Source organism: Triticum aestivum, chromosome 6B (assembly GCF_018294505.1).
Source record: "Triticum aestivum cultivar Chinese Spring chromosome 6B, IWGSC CS RefSeq v2.1, whole genome shotgun sequence".
NCBI classification, from domain to species: Eukaryota; Viridiplantae; Streptophyta; class Magnoliopsida; order Poales; family Poaceae; genus Triticum; species Triticum aestivum.
In genome coordinates, this window is record NC_057810.1 from 18,787,570 (window position 1) to 18,802,696 (window position 15,127).

The window sequence follows — 15,127 nt, forward strand, 5'->3', positions numbered from 1 at the left end:
CAAGAATCTCTCACTGATTCAGGGAAAATAGGAGTGGATTCACATATATTCTCACAAGGGATAACCCTATCTTCCTTAACATTCAATTCACCGCCCAAATCACTATCAGATCTCAAACGAGCATGCAAATTGGGTCTGAATTTCCTTACCTTAACAGGGAGATGAGGAATCTCCCCGCGGTCGCCCGACCATGGTGGGAGGTTGAGGAAGCGTGCCTCGCTCCTCCCACGATGTACCGCAGGTTGGAGAAGCCCTGCGGGACGTGCACGCCGGGCTCCCCACGAATCAGGGGACCCGCGGCAGAACCGTCCCCGGCGGTAGGTACTCCGGCGGGATATTGACGATCTGCACCACCGGCGGCGGCCGGATGTTGAGCCGCGACGGATTCCTTGTCCTGAATCTCGTCCACTTCGCCGCTTGCCTCGGATCTGTTGACTCCGCCTCCTGGATGGCCCAGAAGATGAGCTCGTAATCCATCCCCCCATCGTCGCCGGCGAACCGCGCACGTTCCTTGAACGCCGCATGTTGGATGACCTCGATGAGGATTGCCGGCCAGTTGTCGCGGTTCGGGAATCGCTCCCCTACCACGCGAACCATCTCCGCATGTGCCTCTGGCGATCCCCGCTCGGTCACCGGCAGCTGCGACACCAGCACCGGCGGCAGAGGCGCCATCGACGCCGCCACCTGGTGGCTGGGACGCACCCGCCGCGCCCTTGCACTCCTCCATGAGCTCCCCACCATCTCTCTGGCTCGACTGGTCCGTGGGATCTGACAAGGAAAGGCCGCCAGGGGAGGGAGAAGATGTGGCGAGGGGGGAGGAGGGCTAGATAGGTCCGCGCGACCATTATTGGCGGTGATTTCGGCGCCATTACTCGCGGTAGGTGAGGCGAGAGGGTGGGTGGTGCGAACCATCTAACATCAGCCCCGTAAAATAATATTTTTCGAGAAAACGTACAATATAGTATTTATCTTCAATCAATCATGACAGTGTAACAAACACCAAAAATAATAAAAATTACATCCAAATTCGTAGACAATCTAATGATGACTACGAGCACTGAAGCGAGCCCAAGGCGCGCCGTCGTCATCGCCCCTCCCTCGACGAAGCCGGCGAAAACCTTTTGTAGTAGACAGTCGAAAAGTTGTCGTGCTAACTCCCCATAGGACCAACGCGGCAAAACAGCAGCCGCCGCCGTTGAAGAGTAGCGCGGGTCACAAGGTTCCAACCTACGGACGGACGTAGACGAACTACAACCAGATCCGAGTAAAACATTCATTTATATAGATAGAAAAGCACTCATCTAGAGTACCATTGCAAAAATGAACATATTACTCCATCCGTCTCAACAACCATAGTACAACTTTATACTACTAGAGTTAGTACAAAGTGTTTTTTTTACGGGTGAGAGCTAGTACAAAGTTGAGACTTATTTTAGGACAAAGTGTTTTTTTTACGGGTGAGAGCTAGTACAAAGTTGAGACTTATTTTAGGACAGAGGAAGTATATGCCAATGAAAAATTGTATAAACCATGCCAACCAAGATCAACAAAAACAGCAACTTGCTGAGCACAAATAGCTATCAACTCACAAGATAGGGGGCAATGAGCTCCTTTTATGCATTTAACCTTGAGGCAAAAGAATCGAATCATCTCCAAAGAATAATACAGTAGTACAATACACCATGGTGTGTGGTAACAAGTACATACAAGTATAACAACAACAACAACAACAACAACAACAACAACAGCAACATCACTTTCTACGGCGTGGTCGGGCTTTCCTTTCTTACACTACTAGAATAACAGACAGATTATCTCTATCTTCTATTCTCACCAAAACCAAAAAAGAATGAGGGGGTGAACTGGTTCGCGCCTTCGAACAATGAATCAGGGGGTAGAGGCGGATTATCTGTACAATGGCATCCAGATGTTGCTTTTCCTCGCACGCAACGAAAAAAAGGATGCCCGACTCTTTTCTCCTGCGCTCTAGTGAACATAATAACAACAAACATATAGCTACTAAATACTCAAAAAAACCAAGACTGTACTTATGTCGTACGCGCCTGGCGCACCTCGGTTTCGGTGCGGTTTCCCCCAAGGTTTCATTCAAAATCGGAGGGGAGGTCTGTTCACCCCTTTCCTGGCAATCACCACTTGATTCGCTGTGAACAGCTCCTTTCACCTTTTTAAATTAGTTGGGGTTTGCTGGAAGAGCCGCGGTTAACCAAGGTTGTCTGGGCTGAATCATGGCTGACACGGCAGTCATGCTGAGCCGTCACCTCACCTGTCAGAGCTCAACCTCGTGAAGATCCTCCGTCAAGCCGGTAAACTGCACGGACGAGTTGCTGTTGGAACGACTGTGCGAGGGGGGTCTGCCAGGCATTTGTGGCGAGGGCACAGTCGGTCCGTCAGGTGACCTAGCCTCTGCCGTGGAACTGAATTGGTCAGAGTATGTCCCACTCCATGATGCTGCCCGTGATCTTGATGCGAATGAGCTGCTGTTACTTCCCGGGGACATCCAGGGTGCCTGGTTCGGTGTAGCAATGTTGTCCATGCTCGGGTACCGCTGAATGGCAGATGACATTGGTGATGAAAATTGTGCTGCTGGAGGGGGTGATGAAAATGATGTTTCCGCTGGCGGTGAGGATGAGCGGTCATCCCGTTGGAAGGTTTCGCCACGTGTCTGCACTGATTGGCTAGGCATCTGCTCTGCAGCGACAGCAGCCGCCGTGGGCACAAAGAACCTGGCACCGGTAGGTGGTGTCACAGATGTAGCAGCCGGTCTGTTATAAGACTGGGCCGCTCCAGTTGCACCAGCCTTGTTGAATGTGTCCACATATCTAAAATGAACAAAATACTAAAGTTTTATCTTGTTGACAGAAAAAATAGAGAAAATGAACTGAAAGCAAATGTCCTCGGTGCTGAAATACCTGGACCGGACACCCGTTCGTCCACGAGCGGAAAACTGGTTCTGGCTGGGCGGAATTGGCGGCATCCCCAAACCATGATCTGCATGTTTTGGAGATCTTCGTTCTGCCACTCCATTAGGAGTATGCATTCCACTAGTAGGGCCATTTAAGTTATAGTCTGGCATGCCATTCTGGTATGAGGAGGATTTTGTTGGAGGTGGAGCGAGAGGAGGCTCCTCGGCAGGAATCTCAGCACCTTCCTCTACCCATCGCTTCAGCTTCTCATCATAGTAAAACTTGTTCTGTTGCCCTAATTTTGCCTTCAGAACAACAGGATTTCAGCATCAGCATTGCTTAGATAAGACAAACTGAACAATGGTGGAGATACTGCAATTCATAACTCACCTGGCGGGATTTTGAAACAAATCCCATTGTCTTCTGCAGTGTGGAGCTAATCCAACCAAATCTTGAACCTGATGCACTGCTCTGTGTATTATCCGATTGCGCACCCTAATAGATTTATTCAATATGAAGTGAGAAGGGAGAATCAAAAGATCTTTCTTGCAGAGCATCCATTGATAAAAAAGCTGCTACATCTCTCTTCCTCTATAGAAAAAATACATACCGGTTTTGGTGTTTTGCCGAAGTCTGGTTCAGAAACACTTCTGTTGTGTGCAATCTTCCTGCCAGCGCCACCACTATTCTCTGACATTTCAGTAATAGAATGCACTGAAGGGGATGCAGTTAATGATGACATCGTCATTAACGATTGACTATTTACAAATTTTGCTGCTGCAGGTGCTGAATAGGTTTCCTTATCACCAACAGAGCCCTGTGGCACTGGTGGAAGTGTTGCGGATGGTGTGCCCATCATGCGGGATATAGATTTATCAAGCGAGGTAAATAACTTTCCAACTAGTTTCGCAGGGGCTAAATTCGTTCCATACCCACCCTAAAAAAGGTGAAGCAAGTGGGTTAGTGATTAACGAAGGAGGTGCACACCTAGCTACAATGCAGAACAGGATACACAAATATTATAATTATGTATGGTTGTACCTGCTGGTGAGTGCGTATCCTGTCCTCCAGGGAGGAAAATAATTGTTTCCATGCTTCCAGTTCTGGAGCACGGCCAGAAGCTTTCAGCACCTTCATAGAAGCTTGGCAGTACCTTGAAGAGGTGATTTAATTCGGTCATGCTGTGCAAGAACAGATTCTAGGGAAAACACCCAAGTCAGTGTCTAATCATGCAAAACACAAGGCAATAACCTACCTCAAGGAATCAGCGAGCCTTCCCACTTCCGCAAGCATGTACGCATATATTAGCTTATATGGCTGGAAGGGTAGCAGGATATACTGAGAATTACCAAGCACCTTTGTATATTCATAAACCTCTGTCCTCTGTAGTTGCATTTCAAATATATTAGTCCAGAGCAGTGAATGGCCCCAAAAAAAAACAAGTAATAGACTATGCAAGATCATGCATATGTATCCACATAATGATTGTTTAGAACGCACTGTGGATTAAGGCCCATTCTTCAATATACAATACAAGAAAGTTTTGAAGTAAACTTGCAGTGAGCTTGAATTTTTTTTGCAGGTAATAAGGAAGTTGTAACAGACCTGAATAGCTTCAGGGCTGGCAAATGTTCGAGGACATTTCAAATGGTCTGCACCAATGAGACATAACCGAGCACTTTCAGAGTATGGGTCAATGTTTAGTTCAGCGACTAAGTAGCATGAATGAGCAGCTGCAACCTGTATCAAGTAGCTCCATAAGGTACTTGATCACAAAAAGGAAGGAACGCATATATCTCCGAATATGTATCATACAAACCTCATTTTTCTCTTTCCAAAGGCAATCTCCAAGATGGGTAATAACTAGGTCATCACCTTTTGTCCTGTTTGCAGTTATAATAGCCAAATTCTCTTCCCAGTCATCCAACATACCATTAGGATTAGGCTGTCCCACAGAAACACGGAGTTATGAAGTCAGCCACAAGTTAATCAGAAATTCAGAAGTTAGAAACTGGACTAACTGACACATGCAATGATAGTAAAAGGGCAATCATTTTCTAAGCAACATTTAGAACCCGTGACAATAGTAATCAATAATATCACGCTTCCATTTCAGTGCAGTAACCAATAAATAAGGAGCACCAGCTCTAAGAAAACAAAATGACAAATAGCCATACATACACCAACAGAATGGCTTACTAAAACTACTTCGTCTTTTTCACAGCATTAAAGTGGGATCAGAGAGTCAAGCTATTGCAATAGTTATACTCTTGATTTCCTCAATGGATAAAAATTGTGAAACAGATCATTCCTAAGATAATGAGCAAATATCTGAACAGGAGGAATATTATTATGTTACATAACAACATGAGAAAGACAGTGCCTATATGATAATCATTAACTGTTGAAAATAACAATGCATCTCGCAAATGAAGAAATCATAACTAAGTAATTACCTGCATAGGTTGTTGGGATGCACCTAGAGTATCATAGTTGATGTTGCTGTTGTTCTCTACATTAAAAACATCTGCAGGTTGACCAGCAATGAGCAGGCACAATGTTCGCAAAGGTGACCCAGAAATAAAGTGGCACTGGGCCATTTTCTTCACAGTATCCACGTAGAACTGCACCACCAATCAAATGAAGGAGAAAGAAAACTAATTTAGGGAGCTGGAAACCTGACAGCTAAATCAAGCAAACTGTTACAAATGAAAGAAAGAAGTTTAATCAAGTTAAACTAACATTATCGCCAAGTTGTAAAGCAAGTATGACTGCAGGCCCCCACAGTTGACCTTCCTGAGCATGCAGAAGAGCCTCTTTTCTTCTGCCAGATACTAGAAGAGCTTGTACCACTTGCGCAACAGCCTACAAGCAGAGTAGTTGCCTCAACTGGAGGATATTTGGTTAAATACGGCATGACACAGGATATAAGAAGTACCTGCATCTGAATTTCAGAGGGGATATTTTGCATGAAAGGAACATTTGACCCAAAATCTCCCATATGATTGCTACTTCTCTTGCAAGATGAAAAGAGCTTGGTTACTGCCATCTCTGGACCGTTTGTATCCTATTACCAGGAATTTAAACAAGAATCAGATGTGTAAAGGTTACAGAACTAGTCAAATTATCCTTTATGTTACTCAACAATGAAATTTTGCTAGGTTCTTCCACCTAATATATTGCTAAGACGAGTTAGACATTCACATAATTCTAGACCAATAATACCAATCTATAATTTGAGATGCTACTTGATGAAAATTAACTCAATAATGGTCTTAATCTTGAAAGGAACCATTTTAATTGTCACCTAAATAAGGACCATGAAACAGGTTGGAACCAGTTGCCTTAGCAGTAGCCAGTAGGTAGAGTTCAACAAAGTGGAAAATGTAAAATCACAACCTACAATATGGCGAGGCAATAATACCAAACAGAATTATAAAAAAAGCAAGTCTGCTGCATCTAGCATAAACATTCAGAAATGTTAATCCTACCAATCGTATTAGTTTACTTGCACTATGTGGCATTATGACAACACAAGGGTTGATTAAGTAGAACACTATGGGGATCCTCCTTCTGATGAAAGTTCCAAATGAATAAAAATATAGTAAAGGGGAGCAGGCGCACAATAGAATGGTAACAGAAGTAACAGTAGAACTATAACTGCAACAGAGTAAAGCATGAAAGGAAGAAAGAAAGAAAGTACCTCTTGTGATGGATCAGACCCAAAAGGTGCACGTAGTTTCCCATAGTGCTGACATAGTATCTTCAGCAACGAAATAAGCAACTTGCGAGGATCACCTCTCTGGTGTTCATTGGTGGAAGATTCATACCATGTAATCATCTCATCAAGCCATTTGTTTACATCCTTTGATGCAGCACTTCCACCAACAAGAGGACCAGGAACAGGTTGACGACATAGAACATGGAAGTAACTAAGTGCACTGCCATCAGTGATCCTTGAAGCATCGACTTTATCCGCGACAACCTCTGATAAATTAAGAACTGACACTGTTCCAATAGAACTCCCCTTAATTTGCCAAACATAATACTTTCAGTAACTTCACAATAAAATTTCTAATTTCTCTTGGTTATCAAAATATATTGCATGGAAGATATAAGCATACCTGATTTCCACTGTTAAAGTTTGTGGCCATTGAGCTTGTTTCTTTCATAACTATAAGCTTTCCTCCAAACCCAAAAGCAACCAGAGCATGAGGTGGGCGTCCAGCCGATGACATCTCTTCATGTGGAGAGTAACCAAATTGCATATGTGAAGCATTTGTACCACTAAATTGTTGCTGAGAGAAGTTCATGGAGTTCTCAGTACCGAGATAGCTGTTAGACAAGTGTGCTTGGGTGTTTGCATGAGCTTGTTTCTGGCTGTTGTACATACTCCCCGTTGGAACAAAGCCTTGCGCATTGACAAAACCATTGGCATCACCATAACCCTGGTTTGTAGAAGTTCCAAATCCCATGTAACTAGACTGGTGATTTGTAGAAGGTTGGGATCCCATGTAACCAGCATGTTGACCTGTAGAAGGTTGGGATCCCATGTAGCCAGCCTGGTGACCCGAGGAAGGCTCAAATGCCTTCGTATGGTGGCCCGTAGAAGTACCAGATCCCTTGTAACCAGCCTGGTGGACCGTGGAAGGAGTGAATCCCTTGTAACCAGGCTGGAAACCAGTAGAAGACGTAGAACCCTTGTTCTCACCAATGTGGTGAGCAGCGGTAGGTTCAAATGCCTTGTAACTGCCCTGGTTACCCATGGATGACTGGAGCGCCTTTGGACTGGTCTGGTAAACCGTGGGAGGTTCGAACCCCTTGTAACCGGCTTGTTGGCTACCAATTGTGCTGTAGTCATTCTGAAGGTTGCCATAATAACTTGTGGAAGTTTCAGCTGTGTTAAAGGGAACCTGATGATTTGTGGAGGGGCTGATGGATTCGGAGTGTGCATGCTGATCGGCACCATAGAAACTACCTGCCAAGCTATTCGTGGCACTTTCTGGTTGAATACTGTTGTTAGCAAATGCATCCGGCTGCCACTGGCTCTGCTGGCCGTAGTTATGTTGGGCCACCTGATTGTTGACAGCAGGAACCTCGGCTTGGTTGACATTGTAATTTATCCCACCAGAAGGCGCAACAACACCATGGCTTGCACCACCCTGAACAGGACTGGCTGCGCTGGCCTGCATGACGGCCTGCTGGTACGCCTCGAGCGATAGCCACTCCTGCTTGTTGGTGTCAAAGTACCACCCTGGGTACTCCGCGTAGAACAGCATGTTTGCCGGGTACTCCGAAGCGGCCCCCTGTCCCCAGCCTGATGCACTCACCGCGGCGGCGCTCTCCTCCGCAATCGTCTCCAGCCCGGCCAGCGCCGAGTTCTGCAGGTAGGAAGCACCAAACTGCTGCTGCGCATTCTCGCCGGCCGTCTGGGCAGCGTCAACCTGGTACCACTGCTGCGTCGGCTCGTCGAACTTCCACCCGGGGTAAATGCTCTCCAGGTACTTCGGATCCGTGGAGTCCACGGCAGCACCGGTGCCGCTGAGCTGTTGCGTGGCCGTGCTCTGGTCCGAGCTTCCCCCAACAAATCCCTGGTCCGTAGCCAGGCCCTGGCTCCCGCCGAGGAAGCCATGATCCACCGCCCCACCGACAGCAGAGGAGAGCGCCGAGGTCTGGTCTGCGGCCGCGGTGCCGAGGAAGGCCTCCTCCTGGGCGGCACCGCCTGACAGATCGCCGAAGGGGTCGAGCCCGGCGTCGTCGGCGTCGGCCCCGAAGGCGGCCCACTGCACCTGCTTGACCGTGGTGTGGACTGCGGCGCCCCTCCCCGGCCCCGGCGACCCGCCCTCCGCAGCCGCCCCGGCCACAGGGCGGGGCGCCGCGACCTCCCCCAACGCCCCCGCCGCCGACGGCCCGGGGTCGCCGCTGTCGGCGAGGCCGAGGCCGGAGACGCCCCGGGCCAGCTCCTCCGAGGCCCCCACGGCGGGGGCGGGGCCGGCGGCCTCGTCGTCGTCCTCCACTAGCCTGTCGAAGAAGTCGGCGTCGGTGAGGTCGTCGGCCATCCCCTCCGCCCGCCTCCCGCCCAGCGGCGATCGGCGCGAGATCTCGCGGATCTAGGGTCCTGCGCGGCGCGGCGCGGGACGGGCGGAATGGGTCGGGCCGGGATCCGCCGGCTCGCGGCTGGGGGCGGTTGCGCCGGCTGGCTCAGGAGGAGGACGGCAGCCGACGTCGCGTCATCCCGCCGCGCCACCAGTTTCCATTTCCTCCTCCTCCTTTTTTTCTCTCTCGCTCGCTGTCCCCTCGCTTCCTTTTTTCTTTTGCTTCACCTTTTCCCGGCTCTTTTCTTTCCCTCTCATACGTTCACTCTTTGCTCCCTCCCATGGATTTTTCTTCTGTTTTGGTAAAGGGGAATAATATACTTCCTTCCCGTCAACAACAAACATACCATACTCCTCCCTTCATCCATCGTGTGATGATTTAGGGCCTCTTTGATTTCGATCCATAGGACTGCAAAAACACACGAATGGGTAAAAAGATTGGGTTGGAATGGCATATGTCCATTGGATCCCTATAGGATTCGAGCTTGTTTGGTTGTGTCGTGGGAAAAAACAAAGGATTTCTTTCGAGAGGTCAGGAGTGGATGTTAGAATCCCTGTGAAATGTAGTACAAACGAATCCTTAGGAAAAAATTCCTACGGGATTCGATCCTACGAATCAAACGACCGGCGTAGGAAAAAATTCCCAAGGATTCTAATCCTTAAAAGATGCTATGAAAATCTTTTGAATCAAATAGACCCTTTTAGTGTTGCGGCTATTGATATGTATGCATATGGCCAATGTCCGCATACCAAAATAGTATCCATTTTATTAATGATGATGGGATGGGTTATGGTTCGCGTCGGCGGGCTGGGGTGAGGAGAAGGCCCGTCGCCTCCCCGAGCAGCTGGATTCGCACTCTACAAGCCAGACGTCCGTCCGATCGGCTGCTCACCGTGATCCCACATGTGAACGTAGCCCATGTTGCGTCCGGGGAAAACATATGACCCCGTTTCCAATTCGAGCCATGGTGCCAGTGGCGGAGCTAGGTACAATTGCTTTTTTTTGGGGGGAGTGGGGGGAGGTTCAAAAATGAGTGTTGGGGGGCACAGCCCCCCAGAGTTGTACGTAGCTCCGCCACTACACGTTGCAATCACGACTCTGTCCAGGTGGAATGCCGTAGAACCTTGCAACGAGGGAGCGGTATCGGCAACACCACCCCCTTGCAGCAGAGCACTGACGATAAATCATTTGCAGCTCCAACGAAACGCCGCTAATGGTTTGTAGCACCGGCGCCGACGGCCAACTCTTTGCAGCTCCACGCAAAAGCCCCGACAACCACCCCACCCCACCCCCTGTGGCATGTTTGTTGTTAACCATTTCCAAAACGCTCTTATATTCCTTTATGGAGGGAGTATCTGATTATCAAAATTGAAACACTTGGAAAGAAGATTGTATCATAGAAAAAAAACAATATAGTCATTTGCTTGTGTTTTTTTTTTCTTGGAATTTTATCGGATGAGTGCATGTCTCCTTTTTTTTTGAGAAGGGGTCACATGATCCCGAGAGACAAAAGGGGTTTTTTTCGCTTCTGTTTCCATTTTTTAGACTCGGCAAAAATCAGACAAGACGTCTTGCAAACATTGAGAACGTCATTGCACACACGTCTAATATACTTATGTTGCCCATATTCTAGTGTATGTACAGCATGAGTCTGCATGGAAAAGGAAAACAATTAGGCACAACATGTTTGGATATTACTCCCTCCATTCCTAAATGTAAGTCTTTGTAGAAATTCCACTATAGACCGCATACGGATGTATATAGATGCAGTTTAAGTTTAGATTCATTAATTTTGCTCCGTATGTAGTCCACCTAGTGGAATCTCTACAAAGACTTATATTTAGGAATCTCTACAAAGACTTATATTTAGGAACGGAGGGAGTAGTTTCTACATTGACATACACCCATTGTATGAAAAGATTACGCATTTTCCCCCAGTACATGAAATGGCACAGTAGGGGAGGGGGTTGGTGTTAAAAAAAACCAACATTTTTTTTGCGGAACAAATTCTTTTAACAAATTGTGTGGCTTACTTAGGATATTTCTTTTGTGCGAAAAAGAAATTGAAAGCAGCCTGGTCATATATCTTTCAGAAGGTGAGATTGAAAGCAGCCTGGTGATATTATTATTATTATTTCCTTCTGAAATTCCTAGAGAGGACACCGTTTTAAATTGCAACCACAGGCAACACCAACCGCTCAGCCAAAAGACACATGCCTAGCTTGCTAGAGCTGTCTGGCTACCACCAGCATCCACATCAGCATAATTAAGTTGCTACTACCACCACATTATGTCCAAAAAAAAAAGAGTTGCTACTACCACATCGCTTCTAGAAGAGACCATGTCTTACACTCTTACTTACAAACATATTTTCTAGAGTAAGCAAATAAATAAATCGGAGTAGCAAAAAATAAAATAAAAAATCAAACGGCGAAAGTCTTCGGATTCACATCACAGTGTGTTGAGTTGACCTGTCATGAGAAAGACGGTGCGTTTATAACGCACATAACAAGCAAGCGATTGGGTCACGGTTACTCCTCACCTGTGTCATCCAATGGTTCAAATACGCCTGCGGTTATCGGCCCGTGGTTTCTTGGATGCGGCGGCAGCAGCATCGGGAGCGTCGCCGCCGGACTGTATCTGGTGATTTCGAACACGGAGATTTTAGGTCATCCATGTGGCTGTTGCACGGAAAATGGTGGGCGGAATGGGTATTCTTACCTTGTCAAGCTTCTGCCTCACTAGATTTACAGTTGCATTCATCGACTCGGACGGGAAATAGTCCTAACAATTTAACAGCATCATAAGGCATTATATTAAAGGCAACAAAAAAAAGATAAACCGTGATTAGGAAAAAGGGATTTGTTGGAAACTCCTAAAGATTGATGCCTGCACTCACGATAACAAAGGTAGTAGAGATTTTGCCCTGCTCAGGTGGTACTTTGTATATGAGCTAGTGCATTAATGTTGGCTTTCTGGTCAAAATGCAGCTTAACTGATTAAAGTTTCTTTCCCAGATTTTCTGCAAATAAAGTTGCCTTTAGCATGTGATCTGGTATTCTTACTAAATGTCCAAATTCTTCTCAGTGAACAACTACTTGATTTCCCTTAGTTTTTTAACAAAAACATTGTTTTACTAATACTGCATACCTTATTAGAGGGCACATGGCTGAAACGATCATCTTCGATATGAGTAGCGGGCATTGTCTTCATGTATTCCCTGAAGATAATAAGATGAAACTTTAGAGGAGAAGTCACCATGGTGCTCGTCTTTTTCTTGGAAAACATTCGGGTTGTTTTGTTCTAGGCTTTTAGTTAAGTAGTGCAGCTCTGCATACAAAAAACCTTTTCGAAATAATAAGATCACATATGATTGTATCATGGTCGACTATATTTCCTAACAGAAAGACACCGAATCTTGGAGTGTACTGCCAAGTCAGAATATCCACATTTTTGCACAGAAGCTCAGGGCATGTCTGGCCTCACACAACGAGCTATTCCATTAGATCGTCAACCTGACAAAATTGCCGGCAACCAAACGACTTACAAAGTCCAAACACAAAAACTTGACATAAGAAGTAAATGCCTGTAGGATCTGATAAAACTTCTTAACTAGTTTGCCCCTTTTAGTTCTTAATTTTCTCTGGACATCTATATTTAGCTGTGTGAACCATAACACAAGTATCCATAAGAAAATCAGTGGTCGGGGTCAATCATGCTACCAATAGCAATTCTGAAGTGGCAACATGATTTCATCCGATGAGTAAATTTGACAGGGGTGCATGGAAGCTTGCTATCCATGTGCCAGAGCCATGAGCTGGTTGCGAGATCTTATGGGTTTCACCTCTAGCCTACCCCAACTTGCTTGGGACTAAAGGCTTTGTTGTTGTTGTTGTTGTTGTTGTTAGTAAATTATGACCAACTTTTGATTATCAGTTTTACAGCACAAAACCAAATGAAGAATGCAAATATTAACCTCTTGTTGGAGTTCATATGATGGTGTGGGTTCCCACTAGATGATCCCTGACCCGGTGAATACTGTGATAGCCCTTCAGGTCTGCTTCCAGCAGGTGCTGAAAAATGCAAGAAATGTCTAAATCCAGCTAGTTAAGTACCATGGAAAATATACTAGCAATTCTGATAGCCCTTGCTATATCTTATGGTTGCATTCTGCCAACCCAATAATGCATTCTACGATGCAGATATACTTGAAAAGAAAAATGAAACCATACATCTTATTCGTCTGAGGACTTCATTTCTCCTGACTTCCAGTTTCTCCTTGGTATCCAGAAGACTTTCAAACTGAGGTGCATATGAAACCTGCAGCCGGTTGCCAAGAAATACAGACTCGTCCAACTTCCTCTTTGCAAACCTGCAACATGATAGAACCATTACCACACTTAAAAACAAAAATTAATCGAAAGAAAGCACCAAACAAGTAGCAGGGGCAGGCAACTATTTGCGCCAGATCTGTTTCCCAGGTGCCAAAGACTGGACCCACAGGACCTGAACTAAACCATGCCCTCAAAGAAGGTCTAGGAAATAATCCAATCCTTCCTTTAATTCGCAACTTGGTAGTCCTTAGTAGAGCGCACATACTGACATCAAAGTATACGACATTACTGAATTTTGCATCTGGAAAGCCTACCCAGGTCATCCTTCCTCACTCACTTCCACTAATAGTGCTGAATAAAAAGCCTCAAATATGTTCCCCTCGATATACAGAAGCACGCAACACCGATTGTCCAGTAGATCAGCAAGCTACGCACATCCTTCAGTGACATATTCAGAGATGTGACCGCCGAATCAGATACATAATGACAGAAAACAGAAGAGAATCTTATCGACCGGACCGAACGAACCTTATGGTTCTTATTAGAAAGAGCATCTAAACCATGCCCGACAAACGCGAGACTACCGCGACAAATAATGTCCACAAATCGATCGCCGGCTCTCATCACAGAGGGAGCAAAAAATCCTACACTAGAACGAGTTACATATATGTGTGCATTGGTCACCTCGCGTTGCTGACCTGCGCGAACTTGATGAAGTAGACGTCGGTGTACTCCTCGCAGTCCTCGGCGTCCATGGGCTTGCACCTGAACCCAAACAAACACACACACACAGAGCACATACACATAATGAAAAATGGTGAGCACTGAACATTAACAGGGAGAAAGGAGTTGATTCAGGTCGCTGCTGCCGGCTCACTCTTCCAGCGGGCCGTACGCCGCGAACACGGAGCCGAGCTCGTCGCCGCATCCGAGGGCCGGCACGTTCCGGACGACGAGGTACCTGCGGCCGAATCGGGGTTCGGGAGACGACGGGTGGAGGGGTTAGCGGCGGTGGCGCGGAGGAGGAGGAGGAGTTGGGATAGTGTTGAGGGGGTGGGAAGACGGCGGTTACTTGGACTCGTCGCAGACCGTGTAGACGCGCACGGCCGCCGGCTCGTCGCGGTCGCGCGGCATCTCGCCGGGCGTCCGTCGAGGAGGGGGGGCGGGGTTCTTCGGGCGCGCGGCGGCCGGATCTGGGAGAGGCGCTAGCGCCGGACGGTGGTAGAGAGAGAGAGGGTTGAGGCTCGTTGCGACGCCGGACGGCCGAGGGTCGCCGCCGCCGGTTCCCGCCTGTGCTCGGGTCTGGGCCGGGCGGGGGGGCACGGGCCCTGATGAACAGGCAGGCGTTCCCTGGGCCGTAGTCTCTCAGAAGATTAAACTTCGAGCTTTAAGTTCTAATTGTAGTTTCATTTTTGAAGGCCGGTCTGTTAATGGCGAGGCCCACAGTTTAGCTAAACACACTCTCTTAGTCTTGGTCCGGGATGCAAGATCCTCAAAAAAAAAAGACTAATAGTAATACTCTTTTCGTCTGCATTATTCGCGTGTGATCATCTAAAAGAAAGTCTTTGCTTTTTTATAATATAAATATAAATTATAACTTAACAGAGTATCGGTAGGCCTATTTCAAAAAGTGTCTATATGAATAAAATTTAAATATAAAGCCGGGGTATTTTATATGTTTGAATCTCTCTCAATTTCTTTCATGATATTTTTTTTATTTTTCTTGATATGTAGACGAATTATGCATTGCAGGAGTTCATAAGGGGTAGAAGG

At 46.7% G+C, this 15,127-nt stretch overlaps 2 protein-coding genes across 5 annotated transcripts; both read right to left on the minus strand.

Annotated features, from left to right (window-relative positions):
• Positions 1-1,627: 1,627 nt before the first annotated feature.
• LOC123135433 (protein transport protein SEC16A homolog) lies at positions 1,628-9,244 on the minus strand. 2 transcript variants are annotated; one of them, XR_006466003.1, is made up of 14 exons: positions 7,049-9,244; positions 6,628-6,951; positions 5,863-5,991; positions 5,667-5,789; positions 5,381-5,548; positions 4,744-4,869; positions 4,530-4,664; positions 4,180-4,307; positions 3,966-4,077; positions 3,535-3,861; positions 3,315-3,419; positions 2,931-3,229; positions 2,064-2,840; positions 1,628-1,986 (listed from the first exon to the last, which is right to left on the minus strand). XR_006466003.1 is itself a non-coding variant. In XM_044554507.1 (13 exons), exons 1-13 carry the CDS (start codon positions 8,981-8,983, stop codon positions 2,288-2,290), a joined length of 4,464 nt encoding a protein of 1,487 aa, XP_044410442.1. In that variant the 5' UTR covers positions 8,984-9,244; the 3' UTR covers positions 1,628-2,287. The 2 variants fall into 2 exon arrangements, 1 of the variants encoding a protein (XP_044410442.1); XM_044554507.1 differs by having other exon boundaries at positions 1,628-2,840.
• Positions 9,245-11,147: 1,903 nt separating this feature from the next.
• LOC123133173 (RNA-binding protein 48) lies at positions 11,148-14,690 on the minus strand. Of its 3 annotated transcripts, none has more exons than XR_006465178.1 (9): positions 14,427-14,690; positions 14,232-14,315; positions 14,039-14,119; positions 13,253-13,392; positions 12,997-13,093; positions 12,171-12,240; positions 11,920-12,042; positions 11,742-11,804; positions 11,148-11,660 (listed from the first exon to the last, which is right to left on the minus strand). XR_006465178.1 is itself a non-coding variant. In XM_044552709.1 (9 exons), the coding sequence occupies exons 1-8, from the start codon at positions 14,486-14,488 to the stop codon at positions 11,580-11,582; spliced, it is 678 nt and encodes a 225-aa protein (XP_044408644.1). In that variant the 5' UTR covers positions 14,489-14,689; the 3' UTR covers positions 11,155-11,491; positions 11,563-11,579. The 3 variants fall into 3 exon arrangements, 2 of the variants coding, with proteins under 2 accessions (XP_044408643.1, XP_044408644.1); XM_044552709.1 differs by lacking the exon at positions 11,920-12,042 and having other exon boundaries at positions 11,155-11,491; positions 11,563-11,660; positions 14,427-14,689; XM_044552708.1 differs by lacking the exon at positions 11,920-12,042 and having other exon boundaries at positions 11,154-11,660; positions 14,427-14,689.
• Positions 14,691-15,127: the final 437 nt, after the last annotated feature.

Coding starts and splice junctions, on each gene's coding strand:
- LOC123135433 (XM_044554507.1), bottom strand. CDS start 8,983: ATGGCCGACGACCTCACCGACGCCGACTTCTTCGACAGGCTAGTGGAG. Junction 5,992..6,627: donor GGTCTGATCCATCACAAGAG/GTACTTTCTTTC, acceptor TCCTGGTAATAG/GATACAAACGGTCCAGAGAT. Junction 5,790..5,862: donor CCTCTGAAATTCAGATGCAG/GTACTTCTTATA, acceptor CTCTGCTTGTAG/GCTGTTGCGCAAGTGGTACA.
- LOC123133173 (XM_044552708.1), bottom strand. CDS start 14,488: ATGCCGCGCGACCGCGACGAGCCGGCGGCCGTGCGCGTCTACACGGTC. Junction 13,094..13,252: donor AGTCCTCAGACGAATAAGAT/GTATGGTTTCAT, acceptor TGCATTTTTCAG/CACCTGCTGGAAGCAGACCT. Junction 12,241..12,996: donor CATATGAACTCCAACAAGAG/GTTAATATTTGC, acceptor TATTATCTTCAG/GGAATACATGAAGACAATGC.